At 35.9% G+C, this 26302-nt stretch overlaps 5 protein-coding genes across 10 annotated transcripts; 4 read left to right on the top strand and 1 right to left on the bottom strand.

Annotated features, from left to right (window-relative positions):
* Positions 1–3081: 3081 nt before the first annotated feature.
* LOC107410168 (uncharacterized) lies at positions 3082–6321 on the top strand. Its single transcript, XM_048471791.2, has one exon. The coding sequence runs from the start codon at positions 3169–3171 to the stop codon at positions 5941–5943; it is 2775 nt and encodes a 924-aa protein (XP_048327748.2). The 5' UTR covers positions 3082–3168; the 3' UTR covers positions 5944–6321.
* Positions 6322–7004: 683 nt separating this feature from the next.
* Positions 7005–11575, top strand: LOC107415348 (uncharacterized). Of its 2 annotated transcripts, none has more exons than XM_048472415.2 (15): positions 7005–7480; positions 7626–7723; positions 7903–8003; positions 8137–8215; positions 8325–8385; positions 8515–8561; positions 8690–8782; positions 8907–8997; positions 9289–9337; positions 9701–9817; positions 9902–10049; positions 10334–10426; positions 10530–10598; positions 11051–11093; positions 11233–11575. In XM_048472415.2, exons 1-15 carry the CDS (start codon positions 7420–7422, stop codon positions 11331–11333), a joined length of 1251 nt encoding a protein of 416 aa, XP_048328372.1. In that variant the 5' UTR covers positions 7005–7419; the 3' UTR covers positions 11334–11575. The 2 variants fall into 2 exon arrangements, with proteins under 2 accessions (XP_048328372.1, XP_048328371.1); XM_048472414.2 differs by having other exon boundaries at positions 7006–7480; positions 9698–9817.
* A 681-nt stretch (positions 11576–12256) lies between these two features.
* On the bottom strand, positions 12257–18075 carry LOC107415425 (alpha-mannosidase 2). The gene is made up of 4 exons (XM_016023747.4): positions 17226–18075; positions 16542–16691; positions 16418–16450; positions 12257–15578 (listed from the first exon to the last, which is right to left on the bottom strand). Exons 1-4 carry the CDS (start codon positions 17802–17804, stop codon positions 12837–12839), a joined length of 3504 nt encoding a protein of 1167 aa, XP_015879233.3. The 5' UTR covers positions 17805–18075; the 3' UTR covers positions 12257–12836.
* A 1182-nt stretch (positions 18076–19257) lies between these two features.
* Positions 19258–21339, top strand: LOC107415373 (protein transport protein SEC13 homolog B). Of its 2 annotated transcripts, none has more exons than XM_016023676.4 (2): positions 19258–19415; positions 20112–21339. In XM_016023676.4, the coding sequence occupies exon 2, from the start codon at positions 20191–20193 to the stop codon at positions 21097–21099; it is 909 nt and encodes a 302-aa protein (XP_015879162.1). In that variant the 5' UTR covers positions 19258–19415; positions 20112–20190; the 3' UTR covers positions 21100–21339. The 2 variants fall into 2 exon arrangements, with proteins under 2 accessions (XP_015879162.1, XP_015879163.1); XM_016023677.4 differs by having other exon boundaries at positions 19260–19415; positions 20038–21339.
* A 141-nt stretch (positions 21340–21480) lies between these two features.
* On the top strand, positions 21481–26301 carry LOC107415406 (E2F transcription factor-like E2FF). Of its 4 annotated transcripts, none has more exons than XM_048472784.2 (11): positions 21481–22599; positions 22685–22758; positions 22952–23004; positions 23119–23196; positions 23286–23357; positions 23588–23669; positions 24388–24455; positions 24540–24582; positions 24720–24781; positions 24887–25295; positions 25778–26301. In XM_048472784.2, exons 1-11 carry the CDS (start codon positions 22505–22507, stop codon positions 25864–25866), a joined length of 1125 nt encoding a protein of 374 aa, XP_048328741.2. In that variant the 5' UTR covers positions 21481–22504; the 3' UTR covers positions 25867–26301. The 4 variants fall into 4 exon arrangements, with proteins under 4 accessions (XP_048328741.2, XP_048328740.2, XP_048328742.2 ...); XM_048472783.2 differs by having other exon boundaries at positions 22038–22599; positions 24540–24612; XM_048472785.2 differs by having other exon boundaries at positions 22040–22599; positions 24540–24612; positions 25736–26301.
* The last annotated feature ends 1 nt before the right edge of the window (position 26302 follows it).

Raw genomic sequence — 26302 nt, 5'->3', positions numbered from 1 at the left:
ACTGTCGACATTTTTGTGCCAAAAAAAAAAAAAAAAAAAAACATTGAAATTGTGCGTTACATTGTGAGCAAATCCAAAACCATAAAAAGCAGTGACATTTGCCCAAAAAAAAAAAAAAGAAAGAAAAGCTGATCAATGAACAACTTAACTGAAAATTTTGCGTATATATGTGGATACGTTACGTTGGGGGAGAGTCTAGCTACAAAAGTTAATAATTGACAAATGCCATAACAAATGAATGCCAAAAAGCATGCAAGACACGCACGGACACACAACCCACACAGGTAAACACATAGCCAACACAGGGGAGTGTCTGAGTAGAAGTGCTGGCTGACGAGGATGGTTTTCTAATTTTCTTTGTATTAAGAAGAAGAAAAGAAAATTAAATTTAAACCCACTAGAGTCTAGACCATTCGCAGAATGGACAGAATTTGATCTATCACAGGTTAGCGTAGCCATGGTCAGAGCTTCTTTTGGTGCTTCAAAAAAGTAATGAAACACCCCCACAAGGTTGCTTGGTGAGATGGATGCCACTTGAGGCTCTAAATGGAGGTTGATGCAAGTAAAGCAATACAGTCAGCAGATAACATTGCCTTTCTAAACCAAACCCAATCAATCTAGCTATCTATTTATTTATCATCCCCACATGATCAATATCTGAATTTTCAGATCAAAATGGAACAGAAAAAGATCTGCCAGGTGGCTTTTTGTTGTTGGTCCTTGTGGAGTTATTTGTAACCGACATGTTCTTTAGCCAATTCCACACGGGAAAGGAAATTTCTATAATACAACCCTTTAAAAGGGTTGAACTAAAACATCCCCCTTAAATTTGTATAATATGGTTCATATAAATTAGATAATAATTGAAATTGAGAAGCTTTCTTTTTTTGGTATTGGAAAAAAAAAATCAAGAATGATTAGTTATATATCAATTTGGATTTTCCTAATTCATTAGGGAAATGAAATTTTCAATTCAAATTAAAAAACAGTCAATTTATCTTGAATTTGTTCTTTTGTTCCATATTTGGTTTTTCACTCGAGAAGGAAATGAAATTTTTTTCATCATAAAGTAGATAACACTATATATAAAATAGTAACATTTAAAAAAAAAAATCGATAGAATTATCTATAAAGTAGGTAGCTACGTTTAATAAAACAAGTAACACTATATCTTTGCTCGTAATATTTTGTATAAATTTGATACTATTATTCATAAATTGAATAATATTTTCAAACTAATCCTTTCTAGGAGTCGTACGAGTCTAAGCTCCTGACCCCTCAGGAAATAGTGGTTTAGTGTTTGGTTGACATGGAAGCAAACAACAAAGAGACAGAACGGAAAGGACCGTGCAGAGGTTTAGTGTTTGGTTGTCTGATTTTTTAAGTACGCATCTTATCCGTCCATCAAAAGTACGTGACATTTCTGATCTATGATTGCCCACTCTTGTCGACGACATAGATTCAGTGATGATTTTTTTTTGAAACCCTGTATTTGATTTTTTTTTTTTTTTTTTTAGTCTGAATCCATATAGGGAATGGTGTCAAACAGACAAACAAAGTCACCTTTACAAGGTCCTAATCATATTATTAGCATCATAGCCTGTTATTACCGTAAAATTAACGGGTTTAGAGCATGATATTAACATTAATTTCCCCGCTTTGGAAGTTTTTACACACCTCATTTATGTTTTCTCTTTTGAATCGCGACACTTCTGATATCACTAAAACAAATAAATAAATAAACTCTAGGCTGGGCTTCTGGGTCAGTAAAGCGAAACTATCTTTGAGACCGTTCGTGTGAAGTCTGAAAAACCTGTTTTTGTAATTCTATAAATTCTTCTAAATAATAAAAGGAAAAGAGAAAGGTTTTTAAGTTATAGCCTGTCACTGAATCTGGTAGTAGCTTAGTATAGTTGAATGAATATATTTGATTAAGAAAACCACCTAAAGATAATAATAATTGGAGTTAACAAAGGAAAGGACCTTATCTTTGAACCGAAAAGCTAAAAAGAAGATTCAAAGCACTACCGTAAAATGAACCTATAATTAAGAGGCTATATATATCGATGCATTCCTTTGCACTATACTTTGTTTTTTTGAATGACACATTTCCCTTCTTTTTTTTTTTCTTTTTTTTACTTTTTTGTTTTTTTGGATATTGCTTTTTACTCTACTTGACGTATCAAAAGTTTCAATTGTTCTATCTCCAACGAAGAAAAGAGAAAAAGTTCTGAACATATATATATATATGTATATGATTGCGTACCTTGGATGAATGGCTTAGCAGAAAACTGTAGCTGCTTTAATTACAGAGACTAAATCCACAGCAATATAGGCATATTATGATATGATTATCTCTTCGGGTGAGCTTGTTGGAATGTTTCAAACTAAGGAAATATATTCATGCCGTTTGCTTCGCTTAAAATGTTGAGTCCCTACGGTGATGACTAAATGAGTGTCCTACTTTCCTGCGAAATCCAACCTATTCTGTTTTTCAATCAAACTTACAAAACAAAATAATAATAATAATTATTATATTTACACTTTGCATTGTGATTTTACCAAACAACTTTATAATCAAGGTTATATAATTATAGTTTTTCTTAACCTAGGTTATATAATCTTACAAGTTCTTATGTTGACTTAATGATGTCCATGGCTTGAATAGTAGCCACCGGATAGTTTCCGAACCCTAAAAGAAAGATCGGGCAAAAAATTTAAAACAGGGAAAAGAAAATAAAAATAAAAATAAAAAAGGTCAAACGGGTGGTTTTTTTGGATAGTTGTACGTAGACATGCAATATGGAAGGGAAATTTGGTCAAGCATTCAAATAGTCCATTGCCCATTAATGAAGCAAAGTTGGCTTTCCAAACTTTCCCAAAATTAGTTGACCTGGCAGGCAATTATCGATTAATTAATATGTGGTCCGACAACTAGAAGTTGGGCTCCCCAACTCCAACGGACTAATTACGCCGTGGACCTTGAAAACTTAGAATGGTCTTCTCTTATGGGCTTACCGTTACGGACCCTTTTCGGATCCGGATCCTAACTCTCCTATCTCCCCTAACTGGGTTTTCGGACAGATTCGTGAACTTCATCACAGTCTCAATTTGACTCGCAGAACAAAACCAGAAACAACCCACTTTTCCAAAACGAACTTGCCCACCATGGCCGATCACCACCACAACCACCACCACCACCACCACCACCGGCCTCTCCGCCTCGCCGTTCCTCAGCGCTCGGCGACCCCAACCACTTTTCCGGCTACGCCCACCACATCCAGAGCTTACCCTGTATTTCCCTATGCGTCGTCTTCCACTCCCACCGCATCTGCGACCCCATCCAAACATCGCCTATCCTCTTTCAATTCCAAGCCTTTCAACTATAACGCCAACAACAACAAATCCTCTCTTTCTTTTCTCTTCCTTTTGCTTTTCTCTCTCCGTTCACTTTATTCCCTCCTTCCTTTCCTCCGTTCGTCTCCTTCTTTCTCTCTATTCCCTTTCTCGTTCCTCGTCTCTCTTCTCTCATTCTTGCTCACTCTGTTTGTCTCTCTATTTACCTCGCGGTCTTTGTCATCATCCTCTAAAGACCCTTTTCAGCATAAGCAAAAGCAACCCATCTTCTCTCTTTCCTTGATCACGAAGTCCCAGCACAGAGTCTTGGTCGCTAGATCGATTCTTCTCGCTGTGGTGTTTCTCCTCCGGTTCCAAGCTCTTCGGTACTGCGGCACAGCCGCTATGATTCTCGCTGAATTGTCTGGGAACGTCGCGGCACGGTTCGTAGCCGAGGGACGGAATCGAAATTTGAATTTTGGTGATCGGTCCTCTAAGGTTCGTGGGTTTCTCGCTCTGTTTTTTGGGTTGTTTTTGTTATCTATGAGTTGGGATCGTATTGAATGCTTTCCGTTTTCTGCTAAGTTTGTTGATAAATTGGGGTTGTCTTTGTTTCCTGGAGAGAATTGTGTGAGAATTTGGTCAATGTTGCTTCCCTTTCTTTCTGGGTTTTTGGGGTGCTACGAGCGCGTTTCAATGAACTGGAGGACAATTGGGGAACTGGGCCGGAAACGCACTCGACTAATTTCCTTGTTTTTCACTACAGTTGTGCTTTTCTTTCCAGCAGTTATTAGTATATTAATGTTTGAAGGTGAAGGGGATAGCGTCTCTGTAGGAAACTTGGCTTGGCCTCTGGCCAACACTGTTGTTTTTGGAGTCCTATTGACTGAAAACTTCAGTGATGAGAAGTTAGTGACTTCTAAAGATTTCCGGAGGGAGTTTTTGGTCACGTTTGTTTGTACTCTTGTGTTAGAGTTGTTCTATTATCCTGAGCTATCACTTTGGGGTCTATTGATATGTGGTTTGTTGTTATTTGTTGCTGTTCGGGAATTAGATCCTTTTTATTCAACTTATATTGAATTAGGGTTGGAGTCGCCAGAGTCAGTGAGTAGCTTCATTATGAAGCCTCTGAGGCACATTTTGAGTGAGAGGAAATCCAGGAAGATTGCTCTTTTCCTTATGATCAACACTGGATACATGATTGTGGAATTTGTTGCTGGGTTCATGTGCAATAGTTTAGGGTTGATATCGGATGCTTGTCACATGTTGTTTGATTGTGCTGCTTTAGCAATTGGTCTATATGCTTCATACATATCACGATTGCCTGCAAATAATCAGTTTAATTATGGTCGTGGGAGATTTGAGGTTCTCTCAGGATATGTCAATGCGGTTTTCTTGGTTCTGGTTGGATCACTAATAGTGTTAGAATCCTTGGAAAGGATTTTGGATCCTCAGGACATATCAACTAACAGCCTGTTAACTGTTTCAATTGGAGGACTTCTTGTTAACATTGTTGGTTTGATCTTCTTCCATGAGGAGCATCACCATGCCCATGGTGGATCAGGATCATGCTCCCATAACCATTCCCATTCCCATGCCCACACCCACCATCACCAACATGTACATGACCACATTCAACATGATCGAGACAATGGGGAAAAGCATGAGCAGCTTATCTCCATTTCTCATGGAGTCTGTGGAAAACAATGTTCAGGCCATGAACACAATCACTCTACTCCCTGTGGCAAATCCAATGATTGTAAAAATGATCACCAGTTTGGGAACAACGAGTGCCATGATCACCACCAGCATGACCATCTTGAGCAAGACCACCAATGCAACCACCAAAACCATGCATGCGAACATGACCATCATAGACAGGACCATAAACATCACCATGACCACCACCATGACCACCACCATAACCATGACCATGACCATGACCATGACCATGACCATGACCACCATCATAACCATGACCATGACCATGACCACCACCATAACCATGACCATGACAACCATCATAACCATGACCATGACCATGACCATGTTCAAGAAGGAGGTTTGCATTCTAATAGTCATGCTTCCTTGGGAAACAGTGAATCCCAGCAAAAAATTCTGGTATTGAATGGCAAAGAATCACATAAGCATCAGCATCATCACATTGACCATAATATGCAAGGTATATTCTTGCATGTTCTGGCTGACACAATGGGAAGTGTTGGAGTTGTTATATCAACCCTCTTAATCAAGTATAAGGGGTGGCTTATTGCTGATCCTGCCTGCTCAATATTTATTTCTGTCTTAATTGTAGCTTCTGTTATCCCATTGCTTAGAAACTCGGCTGAAATTTTGCTCCAAAGAGTTCCTAGAGCATATGAGCATGATTTGAGAAAAGCTCTAAATGATGTTAGGAAGATGAAGGGGGTTTGCGGCATTCAGAACTTGCATGTATGGAGTTTCACTAACACAGATGTGGTGGGAACACTTCATCTTCATGTCTCAACTGAAACCGACAAGGGTTTAACAAAGGCACAAGTGTCTCACATCTTACACGATGCCGGAATCAAGGATTTAACATTGCAGGTTGAATGTGTTGGGCAATGAGCTTCATGGATTTTTTGACTCGGTTTTCTATCACCTCTGGATGGTATTCAAGGAAAGAAAGGTGCGTGTTATTTCAGGACTAGATGGTGATGTTCTGAAAATCAGCTTCTGTGCTGCTTCTTGTCGGGGTAAACTTAAGTTTAATTGCATATATTTCAAAGAGTTGAGATGGTAGATGCACATATTTGCTGGTGTTAAAGATGAGCATCTATCTTTCCCTTCATGGAGGATGAAGGTTTTCTCTTTGGATCAGTCGGTCACCATCCCAACACATAACGAAGTAGCTTATCTGGTTCTATGTATAATTGTGAAGACATGCATGTAAATGAACATATTCACTGGGCATTTATTTATTTGGGGATTTATTTTATGTTATTATATAGCATCATCTTCTTATTTTTTTATCCTTTTTTTTTTTTTTCTTTTTTATGAACATCAAAATTTTCTTACGAGTAAGAAAACCAACTTCAAAATTCATAACCAATTACCGATGAACCTTGGGCGACGCATCCTCCTTTGTCAATTAGTAGCTCGTGCTCCGCTTGTACGTAGTAAATATTTTAAGTGAGCTTATATGTGTAAAGAGTATTTTATGGCAACTACTTTTATTTTTATTGCATTTGTAAAACCTCATTTAAATGCTACAATATTTAAGAAAACAATACAAAGCACGTGAAACTCCTTTCAAAATCTTAAAAAGAATAAAAACATAAACGCCGATCGTATATTCTCTTATTTATGAAAAATTGGAATATCTAATATATAGACATTTTATTTTTTATCTTGACCAAACAATAAAAACTAAAAAGATCTTGTCGTTTTTTTCTTTTTCTTTTTTCTTTTTTTTTTTTTCATAAATCAATAAAACATGAGTCAATTATTTTTTTGGGCGAAATTCTTCATCTAGTTAACCATAATTTTTTTTTTTTATTTGGGTTGGTAAGCATATATTTTTTCTAAATTTATATACACACACACACACACACACACACACACACACACAACATATTCCAATTCTTATATATATGTTTATATATATATAAGACGAACGACGTCGTAAGGGTTTGAGAATATTCTGGCTCAAGAATGTAGATCCGCCCGCAGAAAATGTAGTTGGCACGCGATCCAACGAGGATCCCTCAGGAGGAAGAGCAACAGAGAAAGAAAGAATTTTGAGTTGAAGCGAAGAGTGAAAGTGTTTCAGCGACTAACCGTCTCTCGCTTCCTTCTTTCCGTCATCAAACTTCTATTCCACCCTTCTCTCTCTCTCTCTCTCTCTCTCTCTCTCTCATTTCATTCAATTTCAATCCAACCTTTTTCAGTCTCGCTACCTGTTTTCCTGCGCCACCAAGCTACCACCTTTTTTTTTTTTTTTTAAATTTTATTTATTTATTTCATTTTCTAATAAATTGAAGTCCGTGAGGAACTTTGGTTTTCGAATCGAGAAGCTGAAGATCTAATCTGGGGTATTTCTCCATGGAGAACTCGGAGGAGGAGAAGGTCGTCGCCGTCATCATGGTGGGCGGACCCACCAAAGGTAAAATTCTTTAGACTCTTTTTTGCTTTGTTTTCCCACATACAATTCGAATTTTGAAATTGCATTTCTGGTCAAAATTTCTCGTCTAATTTTGTAGTTTGCTTTTTTTTTTTTTTTTATTTATAATTTCAAAAAATGGGTACAGGGACTAGATTCCGGCCACTTTCTTTCAATACTCCGAAGCCACTGTTTCCGTTGGCTGGGCAGCCAATGGTTCACCACCCCATTTCAGCTTGTAAAAGGGTTTGCTTTCTTGCTTTCCCAATACTGAATTTCGCTCTTTTAACTATATAAATTATAAGTTCTGCTATTACATTTGCATTGCTTCCTTCGAAATCAATCGGCGGAATCGTTGGCTTTTGTTGTTGTTGTTGTTGTTGTCGTTGTTGTATTTTTTATTTTTTTATTTTATTTTTTTATAGATACCCAATTTGGCACAAATATTTCTAATTGGATTCTACGAGGAACGCGAATTCGCATTATATGTCTCGTCGATCTCAAATGAGCTTAAAGTGCCAGTGAGGTTGGTTTATCAGTATTCTTTCTATTTATATTTATATATATATATATATATATGTAAATTCAAAATTTTTAAATAATATTAGTGTTGGTCGGTAGCTTATTGTAGTTTGTTGTTGATTATGTGGAATTTTTAGATACTTAAAAGAAGACAAACCGCATGGTTCTGCTGGTGGCCTTTATTACTTTAGAGATTTGATATTGGAGGATAACCCGGTTTGTGCCTTCTCCATCTTAGTTTGTATTTTCATTTTTTTTTAAATGATAAAATAAATTAAATATAGGGGGAGAATTTCTTATGTTATATTTTATGTTTGTTTTGCAGTCGCATATCTTTCTGCTGAATTGTGATGTTTGCTGCAATTTTCCCTTGCCCGACATGCTTGGTGGGTTAGACCAACATCTCATCGAACCGTGTTTATTAGACATTAAAGAACTAGAAGTCATGGTGTTGCATATTATTATTTGGCAAGATATTAAGGGGCATTACTTTTTTTTATTGGATTTTCTTTCAGAGGCTCATAAAGGATACGGTGGGATGGGAACAATGTTAGTTATCAAGGTTTGAGCATGCATCATCAACTGCTTTCGTGGATGGAAAAGGAGAAAATTAGCAAGCTGAATCATGTTGAGTCATTTCTCTCCAATATAGATACTTTTTTGGTTTAAATATTTCTCTATTGTATGCAGGTTTCTGCTGAATCTGCTTACCAGTTTGGTGAGCTGGTCGCTGATCCAATCACCAAAGAACTGTTGCATTACACAGAGAAACCTGAAACTTTTGTATGTATATAATGCAATTTCTGCAGATACTGATTTAATTTCTAATGTTTAAATGAACCCGACTGTTTTTATCTTCTGATCCTGGTCAAATATTATGAGGATTTATTATTCTTAAAAAATGCAGGTGAGTGATTTGATAAATTGTGGTGTCTATATCTTTACTCCAGAGATCTTTACTGCCATCCAAGACGTCTCCACTCATAGGGAAGATAGAGGTTGGTCTTTGGTAATTATATGCAGTTCATTAATTGTTGTTGGAGGTTCTAGCCATACAAATTTTACATTATGTATGTGACTGCTTAATAAAGCTGACCTCCAATTATTTTTTCCCTCTTCTCTTATATTTGTCATAACTAGTATAGTTTCATTTGGAGAAATACCAATCTAGTTCTTTTTTCCTTTCCTTTTCCTTCTTTCTTACTATGGTATATGACATATGATATTAGATATTGGTGTGCAATATGCAAGATGTTAAAGCGTATCATATTTTGTCAAATCAAATGCAGCTAATTTACGCCGTGTTTCCAGCTTTGAAGCCCTTCAATCTGCAACAAGGTTGATCTCTTTCTCCTAGTTCTGCACTTCTGAAACCATAAATCCATAGACGTTTCATTTTCTAATTTTTTGGGTAACATAGTAGAGAAATTTTTATTAGAACATGTAATACTAGGCGTAGAATTTCGATAGGCAACAGATCATACAGTGTTACTGATTGAGCTTCCTTGCCCTTTTAATTTTTTATTCCTTGTCTTATGATATGTATTTTTGCAATATTCTTGAATGGCCATGTTCTCCCTTTTGATGACAAATTTTCTTAATGATATATTTCATCTATGGACATGTTACTTCTTATGTACATTAATCTTGAAAGCTAAGGTTCCTTTCAATTTTCATCCTGATATACATGTCTTTCAGCAGGACACTTCCTACAGATTTTGTAAGGCTGGATCAAGATATTTTGTCACCTCTTGCTGGAAAGAAGCAATTATATACATATGAGACCATGGATTTCTGGGAACAAATTAAGACTCCAGGGTACCTTATCTTCTTTGAACTTTCCTTTTTCTTTAATATTCTTCCAATTATTTGTCCAATATCAATTTGTACTTGGCATTATAGGATGTCTTTGCGATGTTCGGCTTTGTATCTTGCCCAATTTCGACTTACCTCCCCCCATCTTTTGGCTGGTGGAGATGGAAACAAGAGTGCTACTATCATTGGTGATGTTTATGTTCATCCATCAGCAAAAGTACATCCAACTGCAAAGGTAGTTCCATCTCATATAATTAGCAGTATTATGAACAACCATTCCTCTTCTTTTCTTATTGCAAATTTGCAAGTTAAATTTTTCCCTCATTTGTTATGAGCTCTGTTCATAAGATGCATTCATAAACCATAACATGACAAAAATACATGTATGGTCCATTATTATCATGCATAATAAGTGACTAATGAATTAAATGGATGGTGATGTAGTGGATTACAAAGATTTGAGCTACTGAAACCTCTATCATGCTTTTCTTCTAAAGGGTGGGTTGCTCTTATTCACAGATAGGCCCCAATGTCTCTATTTCAGCAAATGTCCGGGTAGGTGCAGGGGTAAGGCTTATAAGTTGCATCATCTTGGATGATGTTGAAATTAAGGTACAGAATGGGTTACTTACGAAACAGTTATACCTATAGTTTGATGTCAATCTTTTCTGTTCTATTTTATATAAAGGTATATGTCTGTATGTCCTCATGACAGGAAAATGCGGTTGTAATGCATTCCATTGTTGGATGGAAGTCATCTATTGGGAAATGGTCACGTGTCCAGGCAAGTGTAGTGATGCAGTTGGGTTGTGTTCAGATTTTATATTTCTCTATCACTGTTGAAGATTTTGATTTAATAGAGATAACTATCTAAGAAATGATAATATTTATTGGAAATTGATAAATAATATAGCAAAGCTAATTCGGTAATAAAACTTGTGCCCAGATGAGTAATCGAGTAGGATAAAAAGGCGAATGGTTATATAATGATGGATGGAAATCTGTTCACAACTAAGGATCAAAATTAATGGCCAACATAAATCTTGAAGGCTTATTGTTATGGAAGGCCTGAAAGAAAAAATAAATAAATAATAAATCCTATTTAAAGAATGGTTAGATATAAATTTTTTTAATTGACAGATTTCTCCTTAGGACCTCGTATGAAACATTGCTAAGATGATACTTATGTAGACCGCTGCTAGTTACTGTGTATTAAAACTTGATTGATTGTTTCAGGCTGATGGAGACTATAACGCAAAGCTCGGAATTACCATCCTTGGTAGTTGTCCTTGTCTTCTTATTTTATTCTTCTGTCATCCTGTACACTTTAATGCTCTAAAGTTAGAAAATGCAATTCACTTCTAACCAATTTTGAGTTTCTTTTTTTTTTTTTTTTTTTTAATTGCACTTTTACACAGGAGAAGCAGTGACTGTTGAAGATGAAGTTGTGGTGATCAATAGCATTGTTCTACCGAATAAGACTCTTAATGTCAGTGTACAGGAAGAGATCATTTTGTAATAGTGAGAAGAAAATCTGCACAAGGCCTCTAGTTTTGTTGTATGCCTTTTCTTGGATTAGAAGTGGTTTTGTATGATCGAGGTACCCATCATCTAGGAACGATTTTTTATCATTATTATTATTCCGGATCAGTAAATGAAAGAACTTAGTCATGGTTTTTTTTGTCACGCAGTTGGTTACATTTTGTAGACAATTTTTTTCTGACAATAATAAAGGAAAGATTTGAAATGCTTTCTTATCAATTTGAGTTCTTATTTCGTGATGAATATTGGTGATCATATGAAATGTGAAATTTAGCTGCTCAAAGCAATGGGCTAATACAAATCGTGACATAGTTGACAAGGAAGTCGAGTGACATGCAGTGGTGAAAGATCATCCTATTGAAGGTCTTAAGCCTAAAAATGAAGACTGAGAAGTAGGTGTGATATCTATGAAAAGGAGAGATTTTTACAGTTTTGGCTTCTGGGTGCTTTGGCATTGTTCTAGTCTAGAAATCTAATGTTGAAATCCTAGTTTTACTAAGGATTTAGGATCAACTCTGGGTTTAGACTATTTATGATGTCGAAGCCGAAGCCACAAATGGTCTAAAATTTTTTTACTTGCCCACGTTGAAGTAGAATTCCTCAATCCTGTCGTTGGAATAATGGAGATAGAAATGAGGAAAAAATTATCATAGTTTTCAACGAAAAATTAAAATTTATGAGTTGGTTATACTTTGTTTTCATTTAATATTGTATTTTTCTTGTCATAATTCTCTTTTAACCTTGTTCCAAAAAAAAATATATATATGTTTTAACCAAATAATAAAAACAAATATCATCCCTACTTTCTTTTTTGTAGAAGAATTTAAGTTAAGTTCCAAATATAACCGAAATAATTCAGAGCCACCAAACCCTCTATAGAAATGGAAACTCAATGTTGAATAAGAGAAATATCTAAGCTGTTAATCCATTAAACTACTGTGGGAAAAAAAAAAAAAATTAAAAGCGACACTTTGCGAAAACCTATAAATAGCACAACGACCGAAAACATAGCAGTACAAATTAACGTTTAATTTCTATCCATGCAAGCGAACCATTATATTCTAAAGCAAAAGTGTACATAACTCAAAGCTATTTTTTCTTTTTTCTTTTTTTCTTTTTTGGTATATTTTGGGGAATCAAAGTCTGATGCCAGTTCCCCCAACACATACAACTATGTCAAGAGGTTAATTTTTCTCTAACATAATGGTCAACAGGAATTGTACACCAAAAAATTCCCGTGCCCATGTCTTTCAATCGACTTCCTCGGCAAAAACCAACCCTCCTCGGATGATTTCGCTAAGAAAAATCTCACCTATAAAATCTTCATTTCCAGCATTAACTTCATCAGATGCATAGAGACAGCAGTTCCTAAGTAATTCCACTTTGATCATATTTAATGGTGGGCAGTGAGAAATGACACTTCTTTGCAACAAGCCCAGCCAAATGAGGATCAGTGAAACCGTGGTTATGAAAATCAAATTTACTGATGTGGTCGTAATTCCAGCTTGTATGCCTGTATTTCCATGGGAGAGATAAGGACTTGTCCCTCTTGTGCAACATCTCCAGAATGCTCATCATACCCAAGCATCTCTACATCTTCATGCAAGAGATTTAAAGAAGTGGGTCTGGCTTTCAACACTGCAAGCCCTTTGAAGATGTTAAACAAATTCACATGTTCATTGGCAACGCTAGTGCATTGTGATCTGCCCTTCTGACAGTACGAAGAATCCCAGTTTCGCCTCTGTAAGATTAGAACAAACCTAGAATCTTCATGTGGTTGCTGAGAATATTTAATTGGCCGGGGAACCTTAAAACTCACAATATGCAAGTCACATGGTAAGGAAGCAGCTAAAGGGGAGAAAGACTTTGGGGGTGGCGGCTGCACAGATAATTCCTGAGACTTCTTGGCAATAAATGCATGTAAGGGATAGTTCAAGTGAGCACCAACCTGATGAGAAAGAAGGGAGGGGTTTAAGGGCAAAGGGTTAGAAACTGGGTTTGAAGTGGTGGAGATGTTGGACTCCAAGACAATGTGGAAGATCACATTCATTTCACGGTTATCCATCACTCCTTGCCCAAGACCTCGTCCATCATCTCTTAACAAGCGGCGGTCAAGCATAATCTCTAGCCATCCATCTTCAAGGGTAGCCGCACCCAGTGACTGCCGGGTATGGACAGAAAACCGCTGGCCATTGGATCCTTGCATGAATGCAAGAGAGGGCATAGGGTAGTAATTTCCCTGCAAGGGGATTTTGCCATAGGTTTCTCTCCGGCTCATCTGAAAGCCATTTAAATCAGAATAAAATATTCTTTTGTTATCAATATCAGTCTTGTATCTAACTATCAACTCCCTATCATTGAACTCATGACCAAGAAGCTCCACGTGATATTCCTTCTCTATGAGAAACTCCTGTATAGTATTTTCTCCATTATAAACACGGGTGCTATAAGAAATGGGGCTATTCTCCCATGCTGTATGTGGATAAGAGTATACCTCCTGCATCAGAGGGCCCTTGGATATCACCATCTGCTCACCTGCTTCGATGATAGGCTGGGCATCACCAGTTGGCTTGAATAAGTATGCTCCACTTCCCCAACTAGAGTACATAGCTATTTCTTCACCCACAACATATGAAGAGCCATTTTCATATGTTACTTTCTGCAACAAACCATGCCTAACATCAAAGGTGAGTGTTTGATGCCGGTTCTGGATCTCAATCACGTTGTTTTCTACTTTTGAGCAGGCATAAGGAGGGGGACAAGCTAATGAACCAGACGCCGAGAAGAATTTTACAACGGCTGGTTTGGCTTTTTCACATCCAGAAAAACCATTGACAATGTAATATGTTTGCAACCCCATTGCAGGAACAGAAGCTTTCCAGTAGACACGAGATCTGCCAGTAAAGATCTTACTTTTATCATGCTGAAATTCAGGAGAAATTTGGCTCTGAACACATGTCCAGTTTGAGTCCAAAACAGAAATATCAGGCCTGTTTACAATAACCATCACAACCTCTTCTCTTGTTTGTTCCAGAGGGTTAAAAAAAACCACTGATTGTTGGGTTCCTTCACGAGCATTGATTGCCTTATGAATAGGCTGAGCATCATACTTAGATCTCACCTGTTCTGCCTCATACTGAGAAGGATTTGAATCAGATTTCTCATGGCGTATCCCCAGCAGTACTTCAATAGCTTTAGCCATGAAAAACTGCAAGTCTTGCAAAGAAGTATGCATCCGAGTACCATAGTCCAGGACCACATGATCTTTTGCAGTACCAGTTACACCATCATGATGCTGAAAGAGAGCCAAGTTCCTTCTTGCAGCAGTCAACTTGTAAGAGAACCCAATTGGCAACTTCTCACACTGTGATCTTTGACAGTACCCAAGCAATAAAGCTATCATCATGTCTGCGGCACGGAGTGTTTGCTCCAGAACCCTATCGACAGCTTTGAAGAAAGGTCTTGAGACATAATAGCCACTCCAGTAGTCCTGTTGCCTATCAGCATAAGTAAAGAAGTCGCCAGATAGAGAAGGAAAACCTCCAATCTGACCAGAGCCAACCTCACCAGGTTGTGAATAATTTACTCTCTCAGACTCCTCACGAAGAGTTCGAAAGTAGTCTTCCAAAGTACCAAATTTTGCTTCTGCATTTAAAGAGGGATTGGAGTTGATATAATCAAATAACATTTGGTAATTCTTAAACTGAGCTTCGGCTTCATCAACGCTGACGTAGCGGAAATCATCTCCAAGAGGAATAAGAAGTGTGTTTGTCCTGTATAGGGTAGATTTCTTTTTATATTGATCTAGTAATTTTAGTGCCCTCTCCTTTACATTTTCCTGGGTGGTCTCTACTGGATGTTGTCCCCAAGGGCAGAGTTCATAAACAAAACCATGCATTCTAGCAAAATCAAACTGACAACAAATAGCAGGCTCCGGCCCACAAGTATGGGGAATATCATATGAATAGAACGGCATCATGTGAACAAAGATATCAGTAGTTTCCTCCACATCCCAGCTCTGACGCCATACATATTCCAAATTCTTATGCAGAGAAAGTTCCTTCTTCAGCTCATAGTGCGTCCTCTGGATAAGCATATTTTCAAAACCCATTCGACGGAGAAGATATGCCATGGTAGGTGAATAACCAAATGGATCTATTGCCCAAGAATTTTTAGGAATAACCCCAATGGTGTCATTTAACCAAGTGTTCCCCTCTGTCATCTGACACATCAATTGCAAATTGATAGAGCAACAATTGAGAATGATATGTTAACTACCATATAGCCACATCAAAATAAAATGCTACAGAGAAGAACCACAGTGTTTCTATATGCACAAACATGGGGATGCAAAAAATGACAGAGTGCTGTTTGTATTATGCACTCATCAAACACATATACATACACACATCATAAAGCAGAAGAATTTGCATGACCACTGTACTGAGTATCAGAAAAAGGGTTTGATTAAACCTTATGTGGAAGATAAACAAAAAGCACACGTCAAAGTTCATTGGAAAACAAACCGTATGATGCCCATCTTCACTGTGTTAAAGACAGTTTATTGGAAGATAAACAAAATGCACATGTCAAATTTCAGATTAAATTATACGAACAAACACATTGAAGATTGCATGAAAATATGAACCGTGAATCGCATTTGTGTGAATTTTTATACGGACATACATACAAACTCACCAAAAACAATACCAGACATATTTTGAAAACAATTATGGTGCCTCACTTTAACAAACTCTATAATTCTCATCAGCTCAAAGCTCATCAATACATTATGTAACTTTTTACTGTATATGGCATCATGGAATGTATCAGTTTCTTTCTTTTCTATAAATTCATCAATGTTATGACTCGTTATCAAGAACAAAAATGTAACAACTATCTCTAGGAATGTCTAGTTGGGAGTGTAGTATGCCAGTTGTAGAACAACAATATGTCAATGTGAATACGTCAAAGCTTCTGCAAATTATAACAACTCAAAGCTTCACAATTTTTAGACACATGCAACTACAGCAAATAAAACTAAGAAGGCTTCAATTTTACCTGCTCGATAATGGCATAATAATGTGAATTAGCCTGCATCAAGAGGAGGGATTAAGAAAATAAGAGAAGATTCCACAAGTGTAGGATCAAACGTAAATAAGCTAAGAAAGCCCATGAATCATACCTCATCGTTCATTACCCAGCCACCACCAACAATTTCAAGCTGACCATTGTTCACTATGTTAATGAATGATTCTCGTTTCTCATCTGTGGCATCCCTCCACCATCTCTCCAAATAAGACATCTCTTCCCATATAAACTTGCGCCGAGAATCCTACATGTCCAAGTCCAGAAAATTCTACCATATTAACCCAACAGTAAGCCATAATAAAAACTTTATCTAGTTTCCCAGTCGTAGAATCAGTTAGAAATAAATCACTTACAAGAAAATTCTGTCAAAATAATGTGCATCAATCAATCAAACAAATACACCCAGTTGAAAATTGAAAACCTTCCTAACCACAACAAGTTATATAGCAGCTCGGTCCTTTCGTAACGTTCATGCCTTTCGTTTATTTAGCTAGCTTACTTCAAATGTTTGTTAGTGTTAGTGAGTGGTAGTTAGGAAGCATAAACTACAAATTGAAAATTATTTCAAGCTGGTTCCTATTTGGAAATAGTGTTTGGTAGTTAATTGAGATGCTAAATTCCAACTAATATTAACTAATTTTAATTTAAGCAAACTCAATGCAATTTAATAGAAAAAATCAAAAACCAAAAACCAAACATAAACCAAATTAAATGAACTAAAATTAGCATCGAAAACAACGAAAAAAAAAAATTCCAAAATCAAAGACCTAATTTTTACCTTGGATAGTGTTTCAACAATGGTATCGAGTATATGCCTAGACTGTCTATCATAGTACTCCTCAACCGTAAGCTTCCAACCCGGATCGTTATGCGAATGGGGCACCACGAATATCTTCAATTTCTCCGAATCCCACTCGTTCCCTTTATACGTCACCCTCCAACCTTGCTTCCAAGGCCCACCATCCTCATCCAGAAACTGAATCCTGTCATACAAGTCCTTGGTCGTAATATCCACGGTGGCTCCGATAGCGGAACCGTTTAGATTATCAACCACTTTAACGGATTTCCGATGAGAAGATTTTCTCGGGGGTTTGTAAATACGGGTCGGATTCTTGGGTTTCAATCGGGAGCTAATGGGACTGGGTACGCCGTAACGGAGTACGACGATGAAGAAGAAGAAGAACGAGATCAGTAAACCAATGGTGAAGAAGTTGGCCAAGATGAAGTCTCGGAGTGCAAATCGTCTGCGAGATTTCCTGGTGAGCTTGGATTTGGAAGTTGAGGAGGGGGATGAGGAAGAGGAGGATGTGGGAAGGAGAGAGCTAGCCCAGCCTCCTCGACGAGTGGAGAAGGCCATTTTCGTAAATAGAAATGAACTTTTTTTGGGGCTTAATTGAGTTTGGCCATGTGAGGTTTCTTCATATATCGGAACTGAAATTGGATTGTCCGATCTATGAATGAATCTATCTATCTGTTTGCAATCTTCTCTCTCGCTCTCTCTCTCTCTCTCTCTCTCTCTCTTTCTCTCTCTGTGGTGGGTGAGTGAGGATGCAAAATGAAGAAGAAGAAGACTCGAGACCCGCCGCGTGCGAGTCTAGCCTTCTTGCTCAAGTGCACAAACTGGTCCGTCTGATCATCGGACTATTCAAACTGTGGGGCCTCTTCTTTTTTTTTTTTACATCCTTCATATATATATATATTTTGTTTTTTTTTTAAAAAAACTGTTATCTATTAGACATGTATAAATTAGGGGAAAAAATATTACCCAAAAAATTATTTTTTCTTTTTTCTTTAAGTTTTTTTTAAATAATATATCGTTCAAAACTTTGAAAAAGTATAAGTTATGTTTTGTAATTAATAATTTTGTTAAAATCTGTTTAAATTAAATGATAAAAGATAATTCGTGCTATTAATCCTAAACATATCTATAATTTCATTTTGATTTTTTAATATTTATAAATTCACAAAAAAAGTTGACTTATTTGTCACGGTCAGCTTTGGTATTGCTAGAAAATTTTATGATTTAAATTAATATTTTATGTTTTTCTTAAAATAAAAAAAAATATATATATATATACATACATTAGAGAATTTATTAATTCATAATCTTCAGTTGAAATTTTGGATAGATATTTCAATTGGATTTAGAAACGTGGAGGATAGTCGATCAATTTCATTACGAATTAACATCTCTTTTGCAGGTGCCAATGGAACAAAATTGATTTTTAAAATTTAATTTTTTTAAATTTATATGAAAACATTGGTGGGAAGGAAATTGATTTTCAAAATTTAATTATTAAAAATTAATTTTTTATTATTATATTTAATTAATAATAGAAAATTTAAAATTTATAAATAATTAAATTTAATATTATATAATAAATTAAAAATAAAAATATATTTTAAATAAATTTTAAAATTATTTTTTTTAGATTTTTATAATTTATATATTTGATATAAAAATCCAATTTTATAAATTATATTTTTCTATCTTATAATAGATATTTAAACAAAAATAATCATTATTATTGTAAAAAAAATAAATTTTTACTAATTTTATTATTATTTAAACAGACTAGGAAAAAATGATATTGTATATGTATACTTTTATTTATTGTAAGGGTAAATTATATATAATACTAGTGTAAAAAAAATTGAATTAAATATAAATGTGTAAAATAAATCGTAATTAGTAATTTTTGTAACATGAAAAAAATTATTGTTAAAAATGATAAAATTAACTGAAGCTACAGGGGCAATTTATTTTATTTATTTATTTATTTATTTGGTAAAAACAGCGTGCAGTTCTTATTTTACCCTCAGATATATAAAATATAACGTGGCGATGTTGAAGCAACGCTTTAACCAAATTGCAAATCGAGCGTGAAGAGTTGATTTGGTTGCTATAGAAATCTCTAAAATTTCCGGTCAGATACACAACGCGACGCGCCCTCTCTCTTCCTCATAGGTAAGTCATTTCTCGGCCCTTATTATTATTATTATTTTTTTATATACATTTTCTTCGCGTTTAATTGTTTATTTTGATTATATATACATGGCAAATTTTCAACTTCTAATGGTTAATTTCCAGATCTATTGCATTTGATCTGTGGATATTATCAGAAAATTAGCCTCCTAAATGCTTGCCCTGGAATTCTTGTTAGCAGTAAATCATTCGGTTTTAAAAGCAATTATTACGTAGTGTTAGGGTTCGATTCGTTTTCCCTCTCTTGTTAATTTGTCTTTATTGATTTGAGTTAGTTTCGTTATGGAATAGAAAAACTTGCAGTTCGTATGATTGTTTGTTTGTATAGTTGCTTATATGCTTCGTGATTGGTTGTCTGATTTTGTATGGTAAGATTTCTTCTATCTTGAAATCTCATTTGAATTGTTACTTTTCTGTTTAGGAAGATTTTACGGGATCAACTAGATAAGATTTTTTGTGATCAACTAGATACTTAATCTTCTATAATTCAACTATCTAACCTAGCGAATATTAGCAGCTTGTTGGCTCTTATTTATTTTCCGAGTTCTGCACAGAATCATATATGATTTTTTGAACCTGTAATAATGTTACTAATGGGCTGTAGGTGGACTTATTTATGTGGGAATTTAGTTGAAAGAATTGTAAGAATCTTGACATATGAAATTTTGGAATTTATAGGAGAGATATAAAAACCCATCGGCAAGGGTTAAGGTTTCTTATATTGGAAAACTGAGTACGGGAGAAGAAATTAGGAATAATGCCTGCACAGAAGATTGAAACGGGTCACCAAGATACCGTCCATGATATAGCCATGGATTACTATGGAAAGCGTCTAGCAACAGCTTCATCCGATGCCACCATTAAGATTGTTGGAGTTAGCAACAACGCTGGTTCGCAGCACCTTGCTACATTGACTGGTCATAAAGGAGCTGTTTGGGAGGTATCCTGGGCACATCCCAAGTTTGGCTCAATCCTTGCGTCTTGTTCCTATGATGGCCAAGTCATAATCTGGAAGGAGGGTAATCAAAATGAATGGCAACAGGCTCATGTTTTTAACGACCACAAGTCGTCTGTAAACTCCATTGCATGGGCACCTCATGAACTTGGCCTATGCTTGGCGTGTGGATCATCTGATGGCAACATTTCAGTTTTTACTGCCAGGGCTGATGGTGGTTGGGACACCACTAGGATAGACCAAGCCCATCCTGTTGGAGTAACCTCAGTTTCTTGGGCTCCGTCAATGGCTCCTGGTGCTCTAGTTGGTTCTGGCTTGTTGGATCCTGTGCAGAAGCTGGCTTCTGGTGGTTGTGATAATACCGTGAAGGTGTGGAAGCTGTATAATGGTACTTGGAAGATGGATTGCTTCCCTGCCCTCCAGATGCACACAGATTGGGTGAGAGATGTGGCCTGGGCACCCAACTTGGGGCTGCCAAAGTCTACAATTGCAAGTGCTTCACAGGATGGTACAGTGGTCATATGGACTGTAGCTAAGGAAGGTGAGCAATGGGAGGGCAAAGTTTTGAAGGATTTTAAGACCCCAGTTTGGAGGGTGTCATGGTCGCTCACTGGAAACTTGTTGGCTGTGGCTGATGGGAATAACAATGTTACATTGTGGAAAGAAGCTGTTGATGGTGAGTGGCAGCAAGTTACCACTGTTGAGCCATAGGTTTCAGGTTTTTTTCCCTTTTATGTTTTTTTCTTCTGCCAGTTGATGTCCTTTGGTATGGTCATGAACTTGCTGTCAGTCTTCTATTAACAATTTTTTATTGATTTTTTATGAATACTTTGTACCGGTGGTGTTTTACTTGGATTGTTAATACCGGATGCTTGGATCAAACAGTTGAGAATATCTTTTTCAGACAGTTACGAGTTGATTAATCCTATGCAACTTTTGTTCTTTATGTAATTCCTGTTTCTGTCTGTTGAATACGTATAATCTGATTCAAATTTAGTCTGTATTTTTCCAACTCACTTATGCTGTATTTTATTATGATCATCTTATAACAATAATGTCCCTTGCTAGAGAAAATGATAAAGATGAGTAATTTTGGTTACTTAGAATGTGCTGAAACTATGCATGCTTACAGCCGCCTTCTGTTAAGATAAACTTCTAGGAAATGCAATTATGTGGAGTGCCTGCTGATAATTTTTTTGGTGCCAAATTGATGTGGAAACACTTTTTTGGACTTATTTTCTCAAAATAATTGAAAACCAGGAGCACACGATTAACTCACAATCTTCCCTGAGATTTCAATAGAGGCAAGATCTTGTCCGTATATCAATCTTTTTAACACACACATACCAAGGAATGCACTGCTTATTGTTGTGTTTCTGCTATGCTTAGGAGAAGGCATGCTTATTAAAAATAAATTAATAAATGTGGTTAATGTTTTTCCTTTTTCCTTTTTTCCTTTTTTTTTTTTTTAAATGTGAAAACAAATATGGTTGAACTTGAACAACCTTTTCATATAGTCAAGAATGAAATGTACACAAAGAGGATTATAGATATTACGTTGTTTTTTAATACATAATTAAAAACTAAATTGAACATTTTTTCTTCACGGAATTTTTTTTTTTTTTTTCTTATTGTCATTTTTTTGGCGTTGATTCTTCAAACGTGATGTTATAAAAGGAAAAATTGACGAGTCGGTGTTCATAGAGGGGTAGTGTTGTCTTTGAATAATTAATATATTTCTGGCCAAAAGCAAAACAAATAGTACTGGGAAGGATTCAGATTACCAACAAATACCCCCATCACCAACTCCGAACGGGAAGTAAAACGTGAGACCAAAAAGGGTCTTTTAGTAATCTAATTTGCTTACCGCGCTACCAGTTCTCAATTTGAATTCCCCGTGATTGGTACGCGCTTTCTAAGAACCTCCACGAGACCAAGATCGGATCCCATTTCGAATATAAAAAGGTAAAAAGAGTGTCTACCAGTTATTAGATCTGAACGCCGTGCGTTTCGAATTTCGAAACTCCCTTCTCTTTTCAACAACGGTCTCTCTTTATCTCTCTCTCTCTCTCTCTGCGTCCAAGAAGAAAGAAAATCAAGAAACGTTTTGATAACAATGTCGTCGTTGGTTTCGTTGGTTTACGGAGAATCCGAGACTAGGCCACAATTTTATTCTCGTAAAGAAAAATCTCTGGGAGTATTGTGCTCCAAGTACTCTCTACTTCCTCACTGTTGAATTTGATATTGTTCAAAAATCAGCTTTTTAATCGATTTTTAATGTGGAAATTTTTATCAGTTTCTTGGGATTATACAATGGAGATTGTGCCGGAACGAGTACAGTTGGACTTGACGATGCTGCTAACCGCTTAGGTCTTCATCTTATATCTCTTATTATTTTTTCTCTCTCTCTCTCTCTCTCTCTATCGATAAGGAAGATGAATCACAGTCCTCAAATTGAGCCCCAATATTTGATTTCTATTATTTTCCAACATTTTCTCAGCAGCCAAACAGAAAGCTTATAGTTTCTTGATTGAATTAAGGTAAAATCCCTTTGACCTTGCAGGAGTTGAGCGGCGCCGCATGTATGACGTAGTCAATATATTGGAGAGCATTGGAGTAAATTCTCAGTTTTTAGAAACGATTTTCTTCTCAAGTTTTATGCTGTCCTTTTTTTTTTTTGGTAAATATAATCTTCCCCTGAGTCCTGAGTTAGTTTTGGCCTTCGGCTAGGTTGTAGCTAGGAAAGCGAAGAACCAGTACACATGGAAGGGTTTAGAGGAAATTCCTCGATGTTTAGAGCAGCTGAAGGTAGATATAGATGTTGATTATTTATTTATTTTTTCTTAATAAATTTGGGTTGAACGACATGTCATAATTTATTCCTCGTGCCTTTTCAGAAAGACGGTCTGAAAGAAAATTTCAATAGCGCTGGTTCCTGCAGTTCTGCTAGAGTATGTCACAGAAAAAGTGTATCCTCATTTTCTTCCACTTCGTTTGCCAAGAAGCTCCACCATAAAGAATTGAAATAATAATTGGGACTGCATGTTGAAATACTATAATAATATCACTTGCATGCAACTTGCTAGTCTAGTAAGCATACCTAGGCAACTTTACTTCCTCTATATTTACATAAAAATAAAAATAAAAAAATTCTTAATTTGCCATTTAGTCTTTCCATGTCTTTTTGATATTTAAATAGGTTTCCAATGAAAATCAATGTGGAGGGCTTCTGAGTCTGAACACTGGTGGGGAGGCCAATCATTTGGCATCATTAAGAAAGAGTAATTTCTATTTCAAGCTCTACTATTTTGATACTGTTATTTAAATTGCTTTTAACTTAAATTTACACTTATTCATGACAATCATGTTGGGGTTAATCTAGCTCTGCTATCAAGTTGTTGCGGCAATCTCTTTTATATTGCATTAACAACTTGTACAATTTAAACACACTTATACAATACCATATTACCATAAATAAACCGATCCCACACAAAACCAACTTCACACTTTCCTAGGGACACCACTCACACACACAGCAATATACTTGCTCTTCTCGCATGCTCTCACTCTTAACTCACGCTAATTATGCTACTCTTGACTCACTTGAGTAGCTCACTTCACATGAAAACCAAGCTTCCTATTTATGCTTGTCTAATATTGGTTTGTCAAAGCTTCTTGATTCTTCCATCATGTCGGTGCTCCACATTGCAATCTTAGATAGTTTCTTCACCAATTCTGTTTCTTTACTTGCTGTTCGAGTATATCAAATAAACTTAGATAATTCTAGAACCTTCTCAAGTCAGTATTGATCCTTCAAAACATGAAATAAAACATTGATGTAAAGTCTTTACTTTTGCACTTGAAAGTCTTTCTTTACTTGTTGCACTTGAAAGTCTTTCTTTTGTTTACAGTTGAACTTCATTTTGCATAGGCAATATTTATATCTAAATTTATCAAAATACTTTTTTTGAATTTATTTGGCTTAATGTTTATTTCCAGACAACAAAAGTGACAAATCTCTAGCACTTCTCAGCCAGAACTTTATCAAGCTTTTTCTTTGTTCAAATGTGAGAAGATTTATTTTTATGGTTCTCATATTATTGATTTGTTAGTTTTCTTGTATTTGCTAATTTCTTTGTTTCCTTGTTCAGGTGGATATGATTTTGCTTGATAATGCTGCAAAAGCATTGCCAGGTGATGCAGATGATGAAACAACTTTGAGAAGTATTTGACCTTCCATCTTCATTGTTGTTTTTATAGATAAGAAATTAATGGGAAGAAATATCAAGTAAACATACAACTAATGCTTTCTTTGTGATCTATTTTTCCAGCAAAGGTTAGACGACTATATGATGTTGCAAACGTTTTTTCTTCGTTGAATCTGATTGAGAAGGTAAAGTATATTCCTATTAACATCCACCGTGCACATGTATGTAAGCTTAAATTCAGCTTTTATTTTCTTCTCATCACTTCTTGTGATTTTCTGAATGATTTGCAGATTCGTCACTCGGAGAGCGGTAAACCAGCATATAGGTGGTTGGGATGGAAAGGGAAGCTCAAGAATGGATTTGATACCGCTTCAGAGATAAATGAGCCTAAGAAAAGAGTTTTTGGGTCTGATATTACAAATTACAATTCAAAGAGAAATAAGACAAATTCTGTAGTGGGATGGAAATCAAGTAAGGAGACAAGTGTGCGAATGCATAATAAACTAGTTGACTTGGAGCATGAATATGATGAGAATGAATTGAAGCAGCATCCGAGACATAAGTCAACGGGTATTGACTTTGGCCCTTTTGCTCCCGTCAGTGTGTTGAAAGCAAGAGATGCAGCTTTTAAAAATGTGAAACAGGTCCAGGACATGGAGAGCTTGGCTTCTACATATCGTCCTCAGTATCACAACCAAGGTACTTTGACAATTTTAATGCACCAATTTAGATGGTCCACCTTTGGGCTATGCATGAAAAAATGGTAGTTAGTATTTTACTTTGTACACAATTTTGCATTGTTAATTAGTTTGGAAACATTTCATATGAATTTGAAAATATTTGTGTTCTTTGATAGTGATTCAAAGTAAGAACTGGAATAACAAATTAACTAGAACCTTGAGGCATTACTTCTATTTCCATTTGGAATTTGTATCCCATTTTATGTTTCCCAAATATGGATGCGTATTGTCTTTCTTGTCAGTGTGGAGTTCCACTTCTATGTATTAGTTAGCTTAAATAATTCACCAGCACATTGTTCACACGAGTAGCCGCTTTGTCATTGTCCATATTAATTGCACTTTGTAGGATCACTCTGATCTATAGCACATATCAAACTTTTTATGTATATGATTTTGCAGCAACTAAACTATAGAAGACGGGTTTTGTTAATGGTGTGGCAGCTCTGTACGACCTCTTTGCTCATTACATGGAGGCTTGGAAATCATGGCTGGAAGCTACAAGGAAGCAACAAACGCAACAAATATGCTGATGCACAAAATTTGTTCATCGAATTTCAAATAATCTGAGTACATACCAAACAGTCCACAGTTTTATCTAATTTCATATGAGAGTGTTTCTTGGATGCAATTTCCTGCTCCGTTTACTGACTTCCAATATTTTTTTTCTTGTTTGTAACCTCTTTTTTTTTTTTTTTTTTTTTTTTTTGCCCTTTTTCTGGAAAGGTCTTGTTTGTAAGACACAGAATTTGTCATTTCTTGAATAAAGCTCTGGCCTATGGGTCCATCTTCCTTTGTAATATTCGTTCTCTTATCCGCTGTGCTGTGATACGGAAAAAGAGAGATATTCGATGAAAGTGCATAATTAATATTTAGATTATTATTATTATTATTATTTTCATAAATATTAAGGATATTGGGAAATTAAAGGTAAAAATTGACAAATCCAGTGAATCTGTGATGCTGGGC

The sequence above is a fragment of the Ziziphus jujuba genome, chromosome 4 (assembly GCF_031755915.1).
Source record: "Ziziphus jujuba cultivar Dongzao chromosome 4, ASM3175591v1".
Taxonomy (NCBI): Eukaryota; Viridiplantae; Streptophyta; class Magnoliopsida; order Rosales; family Rhamnaceae; genus Ziziphus; species Ziziphus jujuba.
This window is presented reverse-complemented; position numbering and strand designations above follow the sequence as displayed.

Coding starts and splice junctions, on each gene's coding strand:
- LOC107410168 (XM_048471791.2), top strand. CDS start 3,169: ATGGCCGATCACCACCACAACCACCACCACCACCACCACCACCGGCCT.
- LOC107415425 (XM_016023747.4), bottom strand. CDS start 17,804: ATGGCCTTCTCCACTCGTCGAGGAGGCTGGGCTAGCTCTCTCCTTCCC. Junction 16,692..17,225: donor TTGTTGAAACACTATCCAAG/GTAAAAATTAGG, acceptor TTGGACATGTAG/GATTCTCGGCGCAAGTTTAT. Junction 16,451..16,541: donor GCTGGGTAATGAACGATGAG/GTATGATTCATG, acceptor CTCTTGATGCAG/GCTAATTCACATTATTATGC.
- LOC107415373 (XM_016023676.4), top strand. CDS start 20,191: ATGCCTGCACAGAAGATTGAAACGGGTCACCAAGATACCGTCCATGAT.
- LOC107415406 (XM_048472783.2), top strand. CDS start 22,505: ATGTCGTCGTTGGTTTCGTTGGTTTACGGAGAATCCGAGACTAGGCCA. Junction 23,005..23,118: donor ATATATTGGAGAGCATTGGA/GTAAATTCTCAG, acceptor GCCTTCGGCTAG/GTTGTAGCTAGGAAAGCGAA. Junction 23,358..23,587: donor GAGTATGTCACAGAAAAAGT/GTATCCTCATTT, acceptor ATATTTAAATAG/GTTTCCAATGAAAATCAATG.
- LOC107415348 (XM_048472414.2), top strand. CDS start 7,420: ATGGAGAACTCGGAGGAGGAGAAGGTCGTCGCCGTCATCATGGTGGGC. Junction 9,818..9,901: donor GAACAAATTAAGACTCCAGG/GTACCTTATCTT, acceptor TTGGCATTATAG/GATGTCTTTGCGATGTTCGG. Junction 10,427..10,529: donor TGGATGATGTTGAAATTAAG/GTACAGAATGGG, acceptor TCCTCATGACAG/GAAAATGCGGTTGTAATGCA.